Source organism: Plecotus auritus (assembly GCF_963455305.1).
Source record: "Plecotus auritus genome assembly, chromosome: 4".
Classification (NCBI taxonomy): Eukaryota; Metazoa; Chordata; class Mammalia; order Chiroptera; family Vespertilionidae; genus Plecotus; species Plecotus auritus.
Window position 1 is genome coordinate 103,200,426 of NC_137775.1, and position 21,502 is coordinate 103,221,927.

General features: G+C 53.9%; 1 protein-coding gene across 1 annotated transcript; it reads left to right on the plus strand.

The window, feature by feature from the left end:
• Positions 1–1,927: 1,927 nt before the first annotated feature.
• LOC308246221 (tripartite motif-containing protein 10-like) lies at positions 1,928–11,464 on the plus strand (the record flags this gene model as incomplete). Its single annotated transcript, XM_080664181.1, has 7 exons — positions 1,928–2,347; positions 6,465–6,560; positions 7,046–7,276; positions 7,909–7,931; positions 8,220–8,335; positions 9,698–9,730; positions 10,578–11,464. The coding sequence occupies 7 exons, from the start codon at positions 1,928–1,930 to the stop codon at positions 11,093–11,095; spliced, it is 1,437 nt and encodes a 478-aa protein (XP_080520307.1). The 3' UTR covers positions 11,096–11,464.
• Positions 11,465–21,502: the final 10,038 nt, after the last annotated feature.

Here is a 21,502-nt window from a genome sequence, read left to right on the forward strand (position 1 = left end):
TTCCCTGAAGTGGAGTCTGTGTTACATGAGTCATGGAGGGCAAGGGCGTCTGCGCAGGGAGGCCACCGGGCTCCTCCTCTAGGGCTTCCCAGAGCCCTGGCCTCCCCCTGGCCTCCCTCTGGACTCCCTCTGGTCTCCCTCTGGTCTCCCCCTGGCTTCTGCCCTGGTCTCCCCCTGGCTTCTGCCCTGGCCTCCCCCTGGCCTCTGCCCTGGCCTCCCCCTGGCCTCTGCCCTGGCCTCCCCATGGTCTTCCCCTGGCCTCTGCCTTGGCCTCCCCATGGCCTTCCCCTGACCTCTGCCTTGGCCTCCCCATGGCCTCTGCCCCCAACAGCTGGCCCACTCTCAGAGGCCCCTTCACTCCTTTCCGCCCTTCTGCTCCCTATGGTGGAGAGCACACATGCCCAGCGGCAGGGAGTCCCTCCCTTGACCGGGTGGGTGGGAGGCCTGGGCTGTGCAGGTGGGAGCATAACCCTCTGGCTGGCCCACCGAGAACCGAGTCCAGCCCAGTTAGGGGTGAGGGACTCGGGACTCAACCTGTGCGGGAGGGGTGTGGGGGTAGGTCCTGGGCGACTGCTCTTGGACCCTCCTCTGCCCTACTTTTTTTGCCTCACCTCACCTGCCCAGACTGGTCTCTCCTAAAGTCCTAACCCCACCCCCAGCACCAGTGTCCCAGGAGGCCTGGTCACAGGCACTGCATTGACTGCAGGTGGGAGCAGAGGAGAGGCACACACGGGATGCATGCTGGTAGACTTGAGAACACAGTCCGTCAGAGATCCGCACGCTCAGTCACATTACCAACACTTGATTTCACGTTATTATACCCAAACTGCTGAGAGCCCTGGGGGAAGGTATGAAACCTCCATTTTACAGAAAAGGGCGGGCTCGGAGCTAGAGGGCGCACACCCGCGGGGCCACCCAGGGGGCCTGCCCACTTCAGCCTGGGCTCTGCCAGCCTCCCCGCCCACAGCCACCCAACAGCCACAGTTCTCCACCCAGGAACCTGTGCCTCTGAGCCCACGAAACCCTCATTCTCCCCCTGCCCCCGCCCTGCCCGCCAGCCCCACCGACCACGTGGGGCCCGCGGACACTGAGGTGTGGCCCGTCCCAGTGAGACGTGTGGTCTGACCATATGCCCCAGATTGAATGAAATATCTCATTGCTCACTTGTATACTGTTTCAATGTTAAAGTAATATTTGATGCTAAGTAAAATATTAAAATCGCTTCGCTGCTCACGTTTTATATTATGGCTGAGGCTGCACACGTAGCTCCCGCCGCACTGTATTGGACAGCACGACGGAGACACCGATCTGAGCAGGGGGCAGCCCTTCCGCGCCGCGGGGAAGTGCACGCCGAGCCCAGCCAGCACCCGAGAGCCCCGCGTCCAGCAGGCAGGAGGTGAGGCAGACCGGCTCCAGGAGGGTGCGGTCGGCTAACTCAGGCTGCTCTGCGGGCTCTTCCTCCCCCACAGCAGCCCGCGGGCTGCGGCAGCTGGCGGGCAGCCGGGCACAGCGCCTTATCTGCGCCCCACACTCGCCTGGGCCGGCGGATACCCCCCATCTCCCGGGCACAGCTGGCCGCGGGCAGGGGGCTGGGTGGCACCGGCTCTCCCTCTGCCCCACAAGAAGCCTCTCCGCCGTGCGCTGCGGAGACACCACTCCTCCTGCGTGACTGTCCTGTGCCCTGAGAAGCGAGGCCATCCCTGGAAGGCCGGGATCCACCCCCTCGCAGGTTCTCCTCGGCCCCAGGAGGTGTGTCTCTCCTTTGGGAGGAGAGCAGAGCCCTGGCCACCCGAGGCGCAGCGGCCGCGCCTGTGTGCGTGTGCGTGTGAGTGTGAGTGCGCGTGTGCGTGTGCGTGTGCATATGTGGGTGCACGTGTGCGCGTGAGTCGTCACTGCTCTCCCAGTCCTTCCTCCTCAGCCCAGCAGCATGGCCGCGGCCACCCCGGTGACCAGCCTGGAAGAGGAGGTCAGCTGCCCCATCTGCCAGGGAGCCCTCAGGGAGCCGGTCACCATCGACTGCGGCCACAACTTCTGCTGCGGCTGCCTCACGCGGTACTGTGAGACCCCGGGCCCGGCCGAGGGGGCCCCCGCCTGCCCGCTCTGCAAGGAGCCTTTCCGCGCCGGCGGCTTCCGGCCCAACTGGCAGCTGGCCAGCGTGGTGGCGAATATCGAGCGCCTCAAGGCGGGGTCCCGGCCGGGCGCTGGGGACGCCTGCCCGGAGCACGGGGAGAAGCTCTACTTCTTCTGCGAGGAGGACGAGGCGCAGCTGTGCGCGCTGTGCCGCGAGGCCGCGGAGCACCGTGCCCACGCCGTGCGCTTCCTGGAGGAGGCGGCGGGGCCCTACCGGGTAGGAGGGGCCGCGCCTCCCGGGCGGGTCTGGGCTAGCTAAGGGGGTCGGAACGAAGCTGGGGTAACTTGGGCCCCTGTGGAGCCGGCACTGGAGCCAGGCGGGGTGCGCGCGCCGGCGGGGAGCGGAGCTTGTCTGTTGCGCACCCACGGCCACGGCCACGGCCACGGCCACGGCCACGGCGGAAGAGGAGCTGGGTGAATGCTGGCTGCTGGGTGAGTGACAGGTGGAGTGGTGTGTCTGCAGAGGGAACGAATGACGCATGAATGGTGTGGCCTGTGTTCCTGTTTGTGTTTAAGGTGTGTGCGCTGTGTTTGGGCGAGGTCTAACCGTCTGAGTGTTCATGTTTGTGAATAACTTGGTGTTTGTATATATATACAGGTTAAGTAAATATCTGTGATATGTAATTTTATCTGTCATTAAAGGAGTGTGTGCTGGTTTTATTGTCTGTGTTTTGTTTTTAGTATATGTGTCCGATCATTAGTCTTTTAAAATAAATATTGTTGAGAGTATTACATATGTCCCCTTCCCCCCCACCACCATTGACCCCTCCAGCCTGACCACCCCCCCACCCAGGCCTTCACCACCCTATTGTCGGTGCCCATGGGTGATGCGTATATGCATACAAGGTCTTGTTGATTACCTCCCACCCACCCACCCTCCCCCACCTTTCCTCTGAGATTCCGCACTCTGTTCCATGCTTCCATGCCTCTGGATCCACTCTGTTCATCAGTTTATTTTGTTCCTTAGATTCCACATATGAGTGCGATCATGTGACACTTGTCTTTCTGTGCCTGGCTTATTTCACTTAGCATGATACTCTCCAGGTCCCTCCATGCTGTATCAAAGGGTAAGAGAGTCTTCTTTTTTACGGCTGCATGGTATTCCATGGTGTAAATGTACCACAGCTTTTTATCTGCTTATCTGTTGATGGGCACTTGGGCTGTTTCCAGATCTTAGCTATTGTAAATTGTGCTGCTGTGAACATAGGGGTGCATACATTCTTTCTGATTTGTTTCTAGTTTCTTGGGATATATTCCTAGAAGTGGGATCACTGGGTCAAATGGCAGATCCATATTTAATTTTTTGATGAAACTCCATACTGTTTTCCATAATGGCTACACCAGTCTGCATTCCCACCAGCAGTGCACGAGGGTTCCCTTTTCTACACATCCTCACCAGCACTTGTCATTTGTTGATTTGTTGATGGTAGCCATTCTGACAGGTGTGAGGTGATACCTCAGTGTCATTTTAATTTGCATTTCTCTGATGATCTTTGACTTTGAGCATTTTTTCATATGTCTCTTGGCCATCTGTATGTCTGCTTTGGAGAAGTGTCTATTTAGATCCTTTGCCCATTTTTTAATTGGATTTTTTGTCTTCCTTTTGTTAAGTTGTATGAATTCCTTATATGTTTTGGATATTAACCCTTTATCAAATGTGTCATTGCCAAACATGTTCTCCCATATAGTGGACTCCCTTTTCGTTTTGTTGATGGTTTCTTTTGCTGTGCAGAAGCTTTTTATTTTGATGTAGTCCCATTTGATTATTTTCTCCTTAGTTTCCACTGTCCTAGGAGATGTATCCATAAACATATTGCTACGAGAGATGTCTGAGATTTTGCTGCCTCTGGTTTCTTCTAGGATTTTTATGGTTTCTCGATTTGCACTTAAGTCTTTTATCTATTTTGTGTTTATTCTTGTGTATGCTATAAGTTGGTGGTCTAGTTTCATTTTTTTGCATGTATCTGTCCAATTTTCCCAACACCATTTATTGAAGAGACTGTCTTAACTCCATTGTATGCTCTTGCCTCCTTTGTCAAATACTAATTAGGCGTAATGGCTTGGGTCGATTTCTGAGTTCTCTGTTCTGTTCCATTGATCTATATGCCTGTTCTTGTGCCAGTACCAGGCTGTTTTGATTATGGTGGCTTTGTAGTATAACTTGAAATCTAGTATTGTGATTCCTTCAACTTTGTATTTCTTTCTCAAGATTGCTGCCACTGCCGAAACCGGTTTGGCTCAGTGGATAGAGCGTCGGCCTGCGGACTAAAAGGTCCCGGGTTCGATTCCGGTCAAGGGCATGTACCTTGGTTGCGGGCGCATCCCCAGTGGGAGGTGTGCAGGAGGCAGCTGATCGATGTTTCTCTCTCATTGATGTTTCTAGCTCTCTATCCCTCTCCCTTCCTCTCTGTAAAATATCAATAAAATATATATATATAAAAAAAGAGAGATTGCTGCCACTATTGAGGGTCTTTTTTGATTCCATATAAATTTTTAGAGTATTTGTTCTAGCTCTGTGAAATATGCTGTTGGTATTTTATTAGGGATTGCATTGAATCTGTAGATTGCCTTGGGTAGTATGTACATTTTAATGATGTTAATTCTACCAATCCATGAACACGGTATATTGTTCCACATGTTTATATCTTCCTCTATTTCTTTTTTCAACATCCTGTAGTTTTCTGAGTACAGGTCTTTTACCTCCTTGGTTCAGTTTATTCCTAAGAATCTTATTTTTTTGTTGTTGTTGCAATGGTAAATGGGATTGTTTGTTTAGTTTCTCTTTCTGAGAATTCATTATTGCTGTATAAAAAAGCCATCAGTTTTTGGGTGTTGATTGTGTACCCTGCTACATTGCCAAATTCATTTATTAAATCCAGTAGTTTTTTGGTGGAGTCTTTAGGGTTTCCTATGTACAATGTCATGTCATCTACGAATAATGAGAGTTTTACTTCCTCATTTCCAATTTGGATGCCTTTTATTTCTTCTTCTTGTCTAATTGCAATGGCTAATACTTCCAGTACTATGTTGAACAGGACTGGTGAAAGCAGACATCCCTGTCTTGTTCCTGTTCTTAGGGGAAATGGTTTTAGTTTTTGCCCACTGAGTATGCTGTTGGCTGTAGGTTTGTCATAAATGGCCTTTATCATGTTGAGATACGTTCCCTCTAGTCTCACTTTGCTGAGAGTTTTTAACAAAAATGGGTGTTGGATTTTGTCAAATGCTTTTTCTACATCTATTGATATAATCATGTGATTTTTCTCTTTCAATTTGTGTATGTGATATATCATGTTTATTGATTTGTGAATACTGTATCAGCCTTGCATCCCTGGAATAAATCCCACTTGGTCATGGTGTATAATCTTTTTAATATATTGCTGGATGCGATTGCTAATATTTTGTTGAGGATTTTAGCATCTATGTTCATCAGGGATATTGGCCTGTAATTCTCTTTCTTTGTAGTGTCTTTACCTGGTTTGGGAATTAGAGTTTGGAAGTGTTCCTTCCTAGTTCATTAGTCTTTGATGATGAGAGTTCTATATATATTTTCAAATTTACCTATATGAACATTTATGTGTGTATACTTGGTCTAGCAGTGGTTCTCAACCTTTCTAATGCCGTGACCCTTTAATACAGTTCCTCATGTTGTGGTGACCCCCAACCATAAACTTATTTTTGTTGCTACTTCATAACTGTAATTTTGCTACTGTTATGAATCGTAATGTAAATATCTGTGTTTTCCGATGGTCTTAGGCAACCCTGCTAACGGTTCTCAACCTGTGGGTCGTTGGGGGTACCACAACATGAGGAACTGTATTAAAGGGTCGCGGCATTAGAAAGGTTGAGAACCACTAGTCTAGAGCAAGCAATTTAAAATAGCCCACTGATTGATTTTGTGACATCCATGTTTCTTCTCCCCTTCAGAATCATACACAGAAAATTGATTCCATTTGAAAGGGAGGGTTGTTTGGGTTTGCTCCCTTCTGGGCATGCGAGAAAGTTAGAATAATTTCAAGGAGGGCGTATCAAGCTCAGGACAGGTCCCACTTACCAAAGGCAAGAAATCAGGTATTCCCCCTGAAGAAGGAAAGTCTCTGGTGGAACACCAAGGTGCAGCTTGTGTTGACACGGGATAAAGAGCCAATCCCTGATCAAAACTCTTGAAGGACAGAAGCCAGAGGAAGACAGCCCACAGAGAGGGGCTCTGAAGGACAAGTAGGACCCAGGCATGGCCAGCTGAGGGGCCCTGCCTTCCTGGAGGCAGAGGGTGGATGAGACGACAACCATAGAAGCCACTGTTCCCACCTTCAATACTGTGTGCTCCTTCTCTCCAGGAACAGATACAGACATGTCTTGAGTGTCTAAGAAAAGAGGCAGAGGAGATTCAAGAAATTCAGTCAAGAGAAAATCAAAGGATACACTTCCTCCTGGTAGGACTCCCCCCTTCCTGGCCCCTCCCTTCCCCTCCTCTGTGCCTCACAGTGTATGAGTTTTGATGTCATTAGAGTTTGAATCCCGACTCTGACACTAAGTAGCTCTATGGCTTCTAGCAACTCTCTGTTCTGTGTATTTCTCTGTGAAGTGGAGGTTAAAATTTTTCACTACCTCACGGAATTTCTATAAAGACTGCAATGAGATTGCGCCTGTAATGCAATTAGTGCCGTGCACATCGTATGTTTTTTGCAAAAGGCAGGAGGTAGGGTGTCCTCCGCCTTCCCCGAGGCAACGCTGGGCAGCTGAGCAGGTGGAAAGGAAGCCCACTGCCCTCCCACATCTGTCAGGGGCTCTGATTTTACCACTGAGCCATGGAGGACGTGGCCAGGAGAGAGATGGGAGTGAACTAAGGAGAAACAAGGAGGAGGAAGAGGAGAGGAGGGAGGAATAACTTCCTGCTGGCTTCTCCTCTGGTCCCCAGACCCAGGTGGCCACCAGGAGACAAAGAGTGATCTCTGAGTTCGCACGCCTGCGCCAGTTCCTAGAGGAGCAGCACGGCGCCCTCCTGGCCCAGCTGGAGGGGCTGGAGGGGGACATCTTGAAGCAGCGGGATGAGTTTGACACACTGGTCACTGGGGAGAGGAGCCGGTTCAGCGCCCTGATCACGGAGCTGGAGGAAAAGAAGGAGCGGTCAGCCAGGGAGCTCCTGAAGGTGAGGCCCCGCCCCGCCCCGCCGGCCTGGCCTCCTACTCTCCCGCATCTTCACTCTGTCCAGCCTGTTTCCTTCACTTTGCGTCTCATCCCCAGTGCAAGATGGGCCCCTGGACCAGAGGTTCTGAGTTCTAGTCCTTGCTTCCCTGGTCTCGGTCTGTCCATGCCACCACCCACCTCACAGGGCTTTGTGAGGACCCAATGGTAAATGCCAGGGGAAGTAGCACTTTGAAAAGCATCAAGTACTATGCACACGAGTGTCGGCTGCTCCCTCTGCGCAAACTGTCCTCTGAGCCACTGCCCCCCACTTAGGACGTTCTTCCCGGCCTAGGGCCTAGCTCATGCCCTCCGGCTGGAGGAGGGAGATTGGGTCTCAGCAAAGCATCAGAAAGGCAGCCCCGGAGGGAGGCCAAGGTGGGCTGGCCTGCTCTAGCCAGCAGGGTAGCTCGCTTCACCCTCTGGAGCTGTAGCGGGAGGGCTGTGCAGGGGAGGCTTGTGAAGCCCAAATGCCATGGCTCTGTGGTCTGGGGCCTGTTCATGTCCAGGGCTAAGAGAGTGGTATTTCTGGTTATAAGAAAAGTGGGAGGAGGAAGGTGGAAACTGAATCCCTGCTTTCTCTCTCTCTCCTCGTAGAATATCAGGAGCACTCTAATAAGGTAAGTGATATAGTTCTCCACACACACACACACACACACACACACACACACACACACACGCCCGGGTAGTGCCATGCAAGTTTACCGCACTCCCCCAGGGTGAAATTCACATGCACTTTCACTTACGCAGACGCATTCCCATATGCAGCCAGCACTCTGCGGCCCAAGAGCCGGCAGTGGAGCCCACCCTGTGGGAACTGGCACCTCCAGGCCCAGTGAGAAGGTGCGTGCTGAGTCTGGAGGTTTCATGAAAGTGGAGAGTCCCGATGCTGCCATCCTGTGCCCTAGATGTGAAGCCAGAAAGTGCCGGAAACCAGAGGCCGTGTCCCCTGAACTGGGCCAGAGGATCCGGGACCTCCCCCAGCAGGCCCTTCTGCTGCAGAGGGAGATGAAGGTGTTTCTGGGTAAGCGCTCCCCAGGCCTCCACACACCCCACCGCCCAGCACCGCCTCTCCTGGCGAGACTTGTGCCCTTCCAGTGCTTTGGTTCCCTTCTTTGCAGATCTTTATAAAAGCTGCTCATTGGGGTGATGTGACAATGAAAGTAAATAATAAAGGCGCCGATTTCTGGAAAAAAATTTAACTGGTTTGGAAAACACAAATCTGGTCAATTGGCATTACACAATCAGAAAGATAATGATTAGGAAGAAAAATTCCCCCTTTGCGACAGCATGAATGGACCTGGAGAACATTATGCTAAGGGAATAAGCCAGTGGGAAAATACAAAAGTACCGTGTGCTCTCACTCCTGTGTGGAATTCAGTGAACAAACTGAACTGCCAAGCAAAATAGAGACAGACTCAGAGCGCAGGCAGACAGCTCCGGTGGGGGAGGGGCGGAGGGAGGAACTGAGCAAAAAAGAGGGAGAGAACTGGACACAGACAACAGTGTAGAGCGGAGGAGGTGGAAGAGGGCATAGAGGGGATAAATGGTGATGGAAAAATAAAAATTTTAAAATTAAATAATAAAAAGATAGTGATTAATAAAAATCTATCATTCTCAATTATTAAAACCCCCACAGATGCATTTGTGGCTTAAGTTTTTTATGATGAACACTGATAATTAATAATCAGCATGAATCTCTCTGCCCGTGGGAGCTGACTTTGCTCCCTCTCTCCTGGCCGCCTGCCTTGTGCTCTGGGTCTGGGGCGCCGCCCAAGGCTGTGCCTTTTCTGGAACAGGGAGTGGGAGGAGAGGATATGCAGGGTCTGACTTGAGAGTCAGGAATTGGCTCTGTCAACACCCTCCCCACAACACCATGAATGATGCCACCGATTTCTAAATGACCCACCCACAAAAGTGTCCCCTAGAAGAGCTCTCCCCAAAGTTCACTCCATGCTAGTGCCCCCAGGGGCGGGCAGCAAAAGCAGTTTTACTCTCATCAAAGACTGACCTAGGTCTGTCCCAGAAATTTCCAAGCAGAACGAGAAATAAGTTAGCCCACGTGTCTATCCACTAGGTAGCTATTCTTGAGCACTTACTGTGCCCCAGCACGAGGACAGAGGCCCGCGAGGGAGAGGGACCAGCAGGCTCCCAACCAGCACACCCCTGAGAGCTTATTAAGACACCCGCATTCTCAGGTCAACGGGTCACCTGGGTCAGAAACCAGTCTAGGACAAGCTCAAGTCTAGGTCAGTGGCGTCAGGTTCCAGCGCTCATTCTTCTCTGCCCCTTCTCTACTCTGGGCCTCAGTTTCTCCATCATTAACTGATCTATGTTTTTTTGTGAGACTAATATACTCGCATCCTGTTTTATTTCCTCTTTACAGAAAAACTCTGCTGTGAGTTGGACTATGAACCAGGTAAGCATCCTACCACTGGATGGGAGGGATAGAGGAATCTACAAATGAGAAGGAAACACACAGAGACATACACACCACCTACCCCACCGCCGAGGCTCCTGCTGTCTGCAGGTGGCCAGGGGAGAAAGATTACATCCCAGTGGGAGGAGGCACCTCGGGAAAGGCCTCCTGGCCAGGGCAGCTTTGATCTGGGCGTAGATCACACTCTTAGAGCAGCCACTGCCCCTACCCCTTCGCAGCGCAGGCGTTGGAAGGAGGGCAGTGGTGGGGGACGAAATGAGGAGGGGACCCCACTTAAGGCTGTTATTCACTATCAGCCAAGGCCCGAGGAGCCGCGGAGTCTCTGGGCAATGCACATGTCTGATTTGGCCACTTGGTCTCCATTTCTGGACAAAGTCACAGGATGCAGGGGTCAGCAGAAGCTTTGTTTAGCAAGTGGTCCCCAGACCCCGGCGGTTTTAGAGGCAGGACGAGTAACCTGCGGGGGCGGGGCCTGGAGGAGCGCAGGAGGGGATGGGGTTCGGGGGAGGGAGGGACAGAGAGGGAGGGAGGGCCAGGGGCGGGGCGGGGCGGGGCGGCCGGCCGGCCAGCCAGGGGACAGGGCTGAAGTCCTCGGCAGACTTGTAGGGCTTCCACGTGCGATCACCTGCGGACCTTGTTAAAAATACAGGTCCCGGTTCATGTTCCGGGCGGAGCCTGAGGGCCTTCTAACAAGTCCCCGGCCCAGGCGCGGCCTCAGCCCCAGCGGCTGGTGGTAACAGTGCCACAGGGGGCTGCAGAGGGACCCCCGGCCTCTCTAGAAGGAGTTGGCGCATCCGCTGACGCCGGTCCCCTCGGCCCCCCACAGCCCGCCCCTCTCTGGACCCCCGGACCGCCCACCCCAAGCTGCTGCTGTCGGAGGACCGCCTGCGGGCGAGCTTCTGCTACAAGTGGCAGCGCTCGCCCGACAGCCCCCAGCGCTTCGACCGCGCCACCTGCGTCCTGGCCCGCGCGGGCTTCACGGGGGGGCGGCACACGTGGGTGGTGCGCGTGGACCTGGGCCCGGGCGGCAGCTGCACGGCGGGCGTGGCCCTCGGGACGCTGCAGCGGAAGGGCGAGCTGTGCCTGCGGCCCGCGGCGGGCGTGTGGGCCGTGCGGCTGGCAGGCTGCTGCGCCTCGGCGCTGGGCGCCTTCCCCACGCGGCTCGCGCTGCGGGAGCAGCCGCGCCAGCTGCGCGTGTCCCTGGACTACGAGGTGGGCTGGGTGACCTTCGCCAACGCGGCCACGCGGGAGCCCATCCACACCTTCACGGCCTCCTTCACGCAGGAGGTGTTCCCCTTCTTCGGCCTCTGGGGCCGCGGGTCCAGCTTCTCCCTGAGCCCCTGAACGAAGCCCTGGAACAGGCGTGGGGCGGGGGGGCGCCCCCGGGAGATGCGGCAGACAGGGCGGCTGTGGGTGAAACAGCGGAGCCGGGACGCGGGCCAGGACAAGGCGAGTGCCTCCGACCTGCGGCCCCGCGCTGCGCTCCGTGCCTGGCGGATGGCCAGGGAGTCGGGGACTAACCCTAACCTACGGGGCGCCCGCGGAGGCCGGAGCGCACGCCCCACCACGTGCGCTTACGCGGGCGGCTCCCCTTTCTCTTGTTCTCTCCCCTAAACATCAGGGTTTATTGGCCCGTGACCTCAGGAAACACTCACTGTGCTAACGGGAACCCAGCAGGGGCAGCCATTGCTGATATGACAATAAAGAGGAAAATGAACTAAAAGCCCCGACTGCCGGAGCGTGTGGTCTCGGGGAAGCTGGGGGGAGGGGGGGGTTGCGTGGGTGACCTGGTCTCGGGGAAGCTGGGGCTCTGCGTGGGTGACCTGGTCTTAGGGAAGCTGGGGGGCTGCGTGGGTGACCTGGTCTCAGGGAAGCTGGGGGGCTGCACTGGGGTGATCTGGCCCCGGGGAAGCTGGGAGGGGGGCTGCGTGGGCGTGGCTCCCTGCAGGGGCTGCGGCTGAGTGCCGTGCGAGAGGAGGGGCGCGCCTGGGGTAAGGGGTGACGGCCCTCCCAAGCAGAGGCGCTGCCACCCACCCGACCCCGCTCCGCGCCTCCCCCTCTGGTGGCGTCACTTGGGCGGAGGTGAAGGCGGGCCGCAGTGGGAGTGGGACCAGGAAGGCTCGGCCAGAAGCCAGAACCCCAGGACCAGTCAACCCTGGGGAACTCTTTTCCTGGGCGGCTGGTCACCACCTAAGGGCAACGGAGGGAAGGAGGTGGTGGGGAGACGGTCCCCGGTAGCGGGGCTGCGGGAGCGGGAGGAGCCGTCCTCACCCTGGTGCTGGGGACGGAGTCCCGGCTTGTGGCCTCGAACCCGCGGAAAGGCGGCGGCTCCGCGCTGGGTGGGAAGTGACAGCGAGGGGCGAGGCGGCAGGAGGAGAGGCAGGCGGGAAGCCCAGAGCCGGGCGCCGGGGGTGGGGCCGCGCGGAGCCAAGGAGCCGGTGAATGCGGGGGGGCCGGGAGCCCGCCGGGGCTGACGGGGCAGGGTCTGGCGTTTGGAAGCGATTCGCGGTGTCCCAAGGCGGAAGTTTACATCGTAAGCACAATAACCATGTCTCAACACATTTTATCTTCTGTCTTGTTGGCATTGTCTGCTGCTTCAACGTCTTCATGGACAAGCTCTTTAACATGGTCTGTCTGTTCCGATCAGACACAAGCGGGCGCGTTCTCCCAGCTCCGCGGCGCACGGGAGGGAGAGGCCGGCCCTGCAAGTCCTGCCCCGTGGCCCCAGCTCCGCAGGTGGGAAGGTGTGCGGGCCAGGAGCAGGGAGTGGGAACCGGAGTGCTCCCCTGGTCGCGTTCGGTGTTCCAGATCATCCGGGCGACCTGCGAGGAGACCTGCCGAGGCGGCCCTGTGCTGGCCTGCTGTAAAATTGAGTGCGTTTGGTGCTTTGCTCAGCAGAGGTCACGTGGCTGGGATGACCACGGCTGGGTTAGGGTCTTATTCAGAGGCAGGTACCGGGGTCCTGCTGGCCGCGCCCCACAAGTGACTTGGATAAGAAGGACACTTAGTTTCTGACACCGAGACATAAAGCTGCCGCGTAAACTTGCTCGCGTTGGCAGCTGTCCGTGAAGTTTGCCGCCTGGGGTGTGGAATCAGCCGGGGGGAGTGGGTAGGCCCCTGAACACGATGACTTCGGGGTAAGGCAGCTCCGCTTCCAGAGTCTGGACTCAGGCTCCGCCCCGGGAGAGGCTCCGGCCCAGAGGCCCAGCGGCCCTGGCCTTTCCGCATCTCCATCCGGAGGAGGGCGCACCATCTGTGACGTCAAGGCGCCCCTCACTGCAGCGCAGCCTGCATTGTAGCAGCTCTTTCCGTAAAGAGAGTGGAGACACGCTCAAGTTAGTTCCCAAATAGGAAAGTGTATTCTAAGAACAGACTATGTAAGTAAGGAACTATGTAAATGAGGGAAATAAAATTTTCCATCGTTGGCCAGGTCTCGTGGGCAGCTATGGTTGGGGTGGTGGGGACACGACCAGGTCTCAAGTGAGAACTGGAGATTTAGAAATGTTAATAAAATAGCAAACACATTGAGAGCTCACTATTGCCTAGTCACTGCAATAAGTATTTTTTAAAATATATTTTATTGATTTTTTTACAGAGGAAGGGAAAGGGATAGAGAGTTAGAAACATCGATCAGCTGCCTCCTGCACACCTCCTACTGGGGATGTGCCCGCAACCAAGGTACATGCCCTTGACTGGAATCGAACCTGGGATCCCTGAGTCCGCAGGCCAACGCCTTATCCACTGAGCCAAACAGGTTAGGGCTGTGATAAGTATTTTTATATGTTAGCTCATTTAATCCTCACAACAACCTTATTATCAATATCCCCATTTCTGCGCAAGAGAGCTGAGACGTGGAGGTTGGCTGGCTGGCCCGAGTCAGCGGGCAGCGGCCAGCACAGCTGTGGCCCCCGCTGTGCACTGGGCACCGCACCTTGGGATTCGGATGGTGTGGCCCCAAACCTGAGCTCATGACCATCATGCAGCACCAGCTCTGCGTGTCCAGGAACTGGGAGGACAGGAAGGTCCACGGAAACGCAGAGGCAGGGCTATCCGGTGGCCACTCGCAGCCGGGCCACAGCCCCTGGCTCAGCACTGTGCCACGCAGCTCACCCACCAGCTGCTCTGCCCGCCCACGGGGCCACTTTGAATTTCCTAGAGAAGCTGCTGTTCTGTGAATCATCACTGTCCCTCTTTGATAAGACCTTTCTCAGCAGGTCAACTCGTTGGTTGACTGGCCAACTACCTGCTGGCCAGGTTCCCGCCCGCCCGGCCCAGTCAGGCGGCCACATCCGCAGAGGACAGAGGGGCTGCGGCACCTGCAGAGTCTGACTGGCGGAGAGAGGCCCTCGGAGCTTGCCGGCCTCCTTCCATGCCTGGAAGGACAGTTCAGGTCGAACTTTCTGCATGTTCACCCCATGTAGGATGCAGGAACTATGAGCTGTCACCCCCAGAGCTGTTCTTTACTTGGCTATCATCTTGTTAGATCTGGGTCTCATTTCTGAACATCTTCACTGGGCTCTTTCTCCTCCAGCCTCTCCCGGCCCCACTCCCGGCCCAGCCCACCTGGCCCCAGAGCCCACACTGGTTTCCCTACGCACCCCTGTTCCTATTCTCCAGACTCAATGCTGAGGACTGTGTGCGGTGCCACTGCCTGACGTTCTGCGTGCCTCAGGTCTTCCCATCCTGGAACATTCCAGACCAACCAGTCAGTCTTCTCGTATTCCCATGGCTGGGCCATGGCTTTTCCCACCTCCTCACTCCTTTGTGGAGCTTTCCGGGCCTGGACGCTCTCATCTTTCTCTCCTGGTGTCCAGGCCCATCGCCCCACAAAGCTGGCCTGACTTTCTCGCCCTCACCCGTGTCTCTCCTCTGAATCCCCACAGCACTTACAACTGTGACACTTAATTTAACTGTCATACACTCCCTTGTTAGTCCATATGTGTTTGTCTTGGTCCCACAGCTAGCCTGTAAGCTTCTGGATGGAGAAATAGAACAAGAAGCTGGAATTGCATCTGAACATGAATAACATGTTAGGTACTGCAGCACACACAACATCCCATTCTCCTGCAAGCCCAGGCCTCAGGTGCCTTATCTTCATGTTGAGGGGACACTGAGGTTCGCCCAAGGCTACAGAGAAATTAGGTGTCAGGACCGAGATGAAATATAAGCCACACTTTCCTCACTGCTCCCCCCTCCCACGCAGCACTTCCTTGGGGCCAGGTGTTATTCCTTACATCCCTCTGCGCCAAGCATTTCGCAAGGGCTCAGCACATCCCAGTGAGAACTTCCCTTTGTTACACATGGAGCATCAGGAAGTGGCCCTCAGACTTCCTATTAATTCCTTCACGCACCCACTTAAGGAATTTCACTGGGTACCATCTAACTATGAGCCGGGCACTGTCTTAGACGCGGACACACAGACAGAGCTCTGTCCTCACTCGCCCACATAATTAATGTACAAATGCACTAGCTAGCCATTGCTCCGTAAAAATGACCACACCTTTAGTGTCTCAAAATAACATACATGTATCACATGACTGTGTCTGTGGGCCATACGTCTGGGTCCTCTGCTAGGATTTCACCGGGCTGCAGCCAAGGTGTCCACTGGGCTGGACCCCATCCGGAGGCTCCGCTGGGGAGAAATCCACCTCTGAGTTCCCTTAGGCCAGTGGTTGGCAAACTGCGGCTCGCGAGCCACATGCGGCTCTTTGGCCCCTTGAGTGTGGCTCTTCCACAAAGTACCACGTGCGGGCGCACACGTACAGTGCGATTGAAACTTCGTGGCCCATGCGCAGAAGTCGGTTTTCGGCTCTCAAAAGAAATTTCAATCTTTGTCCTGTTGATATTTGGCTCTGTTGACTAATGAGTTTGCCCACCACTGCCTTAGGCTTTGGCAGAATTCATGTTCTTGCAGCTGCAACACCAAGGGGCCCTGCTTCTCGTTGGCTGAAGGCCGGAGCTGCTCTCAGCTCCTTGGGGTTGCCGCTGGCCACAGCGCCACTGCCCCTGGCTTTCCCAACCTTACAAGGGCAGTCTCAAGGGGAGTCTCTGAGGTGCCATCCCCTCCCTTTGCCTTATGCACGCCTGGAAGCAGCTCCCAGGCACTGCTCACTCCCAGGGGAGGGGCCGTATCTCCCCACCCCCCCATGAGCACCAAGACGGGAGGAGCCTGGGCCCCTGGAGTGTGTCCCCACAGAGGTGAAAAGCGCCCCCCCCCCCCAAAGGAGTGGTGCCGACAGGCGCTGCTGGAGCTCAGCAGGAATGTTTCTTCCAACAGACCTGTCGCTCCCGCTCAGTGCCTCAGTGCGCTGCTCCTTCGAGCAGATGCCCCAGGTGACAGGAGGCTCCTTTCACCTGAGATTGTGTGAGACGGCCTGTGCCCCGGGGAACCTTGGGAGCCACAGCATGGGAGCAGTGGGCTGGCTGTGGGATGGAGAAGGGGTGGTGCTCAGGAGGAGCTGCGCGGCCCAAGGGGAGGCTGGGCAGGTGGGCGGAGGAGAGCGAGGAGGATGGGGGGTCTGAAGCAAGGTAGCCGGGATGCACAGGTCAAAGCTGCTGAGAAAGCTGGAGGAGTGGCCCGTGACCCTTTTCTGTGACCTCTGGGAAGTGCTCCTAGAAACAAAGACGTCCTTCAGCGTTGACTGCTGAGTCTCCCACAGTCATGCGGTCCAAAGGCACAGAAGTTAGAGGAGCAGTGGGTCTCCTTGACTTTGATGAAGCTGCGTGTGTGTGCATGTGTGTGCGTGTGGGTTTGCATGTGAAAGCACATGTGGGGAGAAAAACACCCTGCAATCAAGTAGAAAAGTTTCTGTCACTATGTTATCTATACTAATAATAGCCTGGGTGGCATCACGCCCTCACACATCATGCCCTAATGTCATCACAAGATGGCCATGCACTCAGTGGAGGCGGGGCCTGGCAGCCACTCCGCATAATAAGACCTGGGGGTCCCACGGCTCTGCGCAGCGTGGAGAAGGCCAGTCCTGGTGGAGCAGGCAGGTTGTGGCAGGGGAGGGCAGTTGTGGGCGATCAGGCTGGCAGGGGAGGGCAGTTGTGGGTGATCAGGCCGGCAGGGGAGCAGTTAGGGGGCGATCAGGCTGGCAGGCAGAAGTGGTTAGGGGCAATCAGGCAGGCAGACAGGCAAGTGATTAGGAGCCAGTGGTCCCAGATTGTGAGAGGGATGTCTGACTGTCCGCAAGGATCGGGCCTAACCCAGCAATTGGACATCCCCTGAGGGGTCCCAGATTGGAGAGGGTGCAGGCTGGGCTGAGGGACCACGCCCACTCTGCACAAATTTTGTGCACCAGGCCTCTAGTTCTTGTATAAAGGCTTTTGAAAAAATTACCCATTGCTTTCCCATCTTTGTCCATTAAATAGACTCATGCTCCTTACCCCAGGCAACACACTTCTCAGGCCTGTTTTAGGCAGAATTTTACTTTCCCTTCCCCCTGGGGGCAGGTCGGGCCTCCACTGAGCCCACCCTCACCCGCAGGCTGAGGCCCAGCAGAGTCTTACTACTGCACCTCAACCAGTGAGGCCACTGCAGAGAGGCCTCAGGGGCAGCCACACCAGGCCTGAGACCTCTACATCATAATGCAGTGTCTGGATGGGCCACTGTGTCCCTGAAGCTAAGAATAGGATGGTTTAAGGATGTATGTTTTAAGGATTTGAAAGTTAGAAATAAATTATTTCCATTTCTAAAAAAAGTTGCTTTCAGGTTTTTGATAAACTATGAGGGAAGCAAAAGAAAACAGAGCCCACACTGATGTCACATAGGCCTTCAGAGAACGAAGGCGGAGCGGGTCCCAACGCCACACTCAGCACCCCCCTCCCCCAGGCTCACAGCTCAGGTGCCCGCCCAGGTCAGGGTGAGGCCCCAGGTCAGGGCGCAGCCAGGAGCTCAGCGCAGAGACTGCGCGTACACAGACCACACTTACAAAAGAATTTGAAAGAAAAGGTAGCGCCTAAATCCCAAGGAGAAGGAACAGAATCTGTAGAAGGTGGTGTTGAAAACACTGCCTTATAATAGAGAAAAATAAAGCCAGTTCCCACCTCCAACCATCGTGAAGGTAGAAGGTCTAGATGGACTAAAGGCCTACGTGGGAAAGGGGAAAATACAGTTAATAGAAAATAACGTTAGAGGATAAATTTGTGACCAGGAGTAGGGGGAAATGTTTTTTAAAAATCTTCAAAAGCATAAGCTATGAGGAATTACTTAATTTGGTTCCCTTGGAATTAAATGTGCTGTTCAGTGACCACACATGGACAAAACTGACAAAGAAATGACGGAATAGGGGCTGTAGCTGCAGAGTCTGAACCAGCGAGGGGTGTGCTGTGAGCAGGGAAGCCAATGAGAAGGCAGGAGCCCAAGAGAAAACCTGCACCGCCGGTCACTCACCAAGCAGGGCTCTACAGGCTTGCCAGGGGTCACGAACAGGAAACTCACATAACGAAGCATGTTGGAACTGACCAGCTTACTGGAGATTAGACAACCAGCTGGCACCCAGGGGCAGGGAGATATGTGTGGTCATGAGGGGGTCCGGCAGGCTGGCCTACACCCAGAGTCCTGTTTCTGAGTAAATATCCCAGAGAATCCCTCTCCCAGGTCCTGGGAGGGTATGCAGACGACAGCCCTGTCGCAGGCGCAGAGGCGCTGGCGGGAAGTGCGGGCTTCTGACCGTGGCTGTGGAGCAGAGCGGTGGAGGGTGCCAGCCTTGGTTCTGCGGGATTTCTCACTGCACGGTGGGTGGGCATCCCTAACCCTGCATTGTTCAAGAGTCAGCTGTATATGGCACACGAAACATGGACAGGTTGTAAAAACGTGGTGGTGTGGAAAAGCAAGAAATAGAATGAGGCTTATAATCTTGTTAATTCCATATACAGGCACACAATACAGCAATATGTGTTTTACTAAACCATCTGCAAGTAAAAAGGCAACAAACACTTTAAATGGTGCCCAGGGAGGGGGAGGAACGGTGATTATATGCAACCATCAATTGAAACAGAAAAAGGATTTGTGGACTAAAGATAAGGATGCATTATTAACTGAAAACTGTGTTTCATTAACTAAATCCCACCTCAGGTCAAAAAAATTTTAGGAGATTTTGTTGTTGGTTGTTTATGGGGAATATTTTTAATTGTCATTTTGGCCTTGCTCCTCTCATAAACTCTTAAAAACATATTGCTTCAGGAAGAGTCCCACATCACTGGAAATCTACAGGTACCAGCTGGGGTTGGAGAAGATGACTTTGAAAGTTCTGACCCTGAGATTCTGTGAATAAAATCAAGGTCAAGGTACCTGGCCGGTAGCTCAGTTGGTTAGAGCCTCGTCCCTATACGCCAAGGTTGTGGGTTTGATCCCGGCAAGGCACATACAAAAATCAACCAATGAATGCATCAGTAGGTGGAAAAGAAAATCTCTCTCTCTCACTTTCTCTCAAAATCAATTTTAAAAATTTAAAATTAAGGCAAAGGGACTATCAGTGAGAGACCAGCAAGAACAAGGCTTCAGCAAGCAGAGGAGGCAATAATGTCACCAGGAAGTTATTAAACATTTGTCACCTCACAGGGCGTTGACATTGCCCAGCGGAGGGAAGCAAAGCCCACAGGGAGGGCGGTCTCCTGGGCAGAAGGGCTGGGTGGGCTGGGGAACTGCTGTGTGAGCACCAAAGCTGGAGTTTCACAAAGCTCAGAGGACCTTCACCTTGCTACCCTATTCTACTCTCTCCTGTCCTCACAAATGACCTTCCTGCATTTGCGTTCGTTCCCCCTAAATCACGTCCTCATGGCCTCTGGCTCTGCAGCCACCTCTCATTTCTCACCCCTGTTTTGAAGCTTCTCTCCATCATCGCCTGCTTCACTGATACAGCTCTCCCCGCGTGCCCCCGCCCCACCAGCCCCCGTGGACCTTTCTGAGGTTGTTTCCTTGGCCCTTTTCCATCTCTAAACTCTGTCTTTGCAGAATTCCCAAACCAGGTCTTTCTCCCAACAGTAAGTGCCGTGTTTCCAGCTGAGAGTGAAGACTCTCCAATGCCCTATTGGTATCTCAAAGTCAATCTGGAGAAAGCAAACTCATCATCGCCTTCACCACCCTCCTGTGCAACCCACTCCCCTTGACCTCCACGCTTCTGTCCTCCAGCCCGAAATCTCACTTTCCTCTTTCGCCTGTGACTACTCTCTTCAAGGCCGCTTCTCATCACCAACGACAAAGCCGAACTGCAGCCCAGTGTCCAGGCTCTTCGTGACGAACCCAGGCTTACATTTCCACTGTTTGTCACCTCTCCCCGCTCCCTCTTGGCTCTTCACTAGCCAAACAGAATTGCCTGGGAGTTCCTGAACACCCGTGCCGCCACGCCTCCTCACGGCTCACTTTTCACTTCCCTCTGCCAGGGATGCTGTCCGTTTCTGACTGTCAAAACCAGACCTATTCCTAACATCCATCCCAAAGCCACAGTCCTCGCTTCTGGTGTAGTTCAGTGATTTTCCACCTTTTCACCTCATGGCACATAGACGAATTACTAAGATTCTGTGGCACACCAAAACATATTTTGCTGATCTGATAAAAAAAAAATAGGTATGATTTTGATCATTCACACTGGACAGCTATTGTTTGGCTGTTGTCATTTTTGTTATTTGATAATCTAATGGAAAAGAGTCAGTGCCTGAAAATAGTCAGGTGTTATATGCTTTAAAATTTCTTGCGGGCCCTGGCTGGTTTGGCTCAGTGGATAGAGCATCAGCCTACAGACTGAAGGGTCCCAGGTTCGATTCCAGTCAAGGGCACATGCCTGGGTTGTGGGGTCGATCCCTAGTTGGGGGTGTGCAGGAGGCAGCTGATCAATGATTCTCTCTCATCATTGATGTTTCTATCTCTCCCTCTCCCTTTCTCTTGGAAATTAATAAAAATATATTTTAAAAAATTTCTTGTGGCACACCAGTTAAAATTGCTGGTGTAGTTTAAAATTTAATAAAAAGTTTAAAGTCAACTACAAACATTGTGTAAATGAAAAAGGAGGCAAAGATAACAATAAAGATAAATGCATGAACTAATAAAAGAAAACACTATTATTTATAACTAGGGGCCCAGTGCACAAATTCGTGCACCTTGAAAGGAACTGTGGGCCGCGAGGCTGCGGTGGGCACAGAGGTGGGTCTGGGCCCATTCTCCGCGCCCCCACCCGGCCCCTCCTGCTGTGGTTGCCAGTCCCCTGTCTGCCGGCAGCCCTGCTCCCACCACCAACGCTCTCACACACTGATGACACCGAGTGGTTGGGGCTGGTGCCGGGCGCCGGCAGCGGGTGCAAGCAGCGGGTGCAAGCAGCGGGCAGTACCATGGTGCACGGGAGCAAAAGAATTTTCAGTAACCACCAGAGGCTCACCTCGATGACAGCAACCGGTGCCCTGCCTTGGTCTGGCATCCCTGCTCACCTGCTCCACCATCCCGACCGCAGCCCATGCTCACCATGTTCCACGCTCTGCTGCCTGCTGCCAATGCCTGCCATGTTCCGCACACCCCCTGGTGGTCAGCACACGTCATAGCGACCGGTTGTTCAATTGTTCGGTTGTTCCGCCGTTCGGTTTATTTGCACATTAGCCTTTTATTATATAGGATATTTAAAACAATTAAGGCAAAGTTCTGTTTTTAAAAAATATTTATTTATGCTTTTTGCAATAAAAGAATATTCAGTGGGTGCATGTCATGTGATGAAGGCACTCATTAGAATTAAAATACAAAATTTTACAAACTTATTT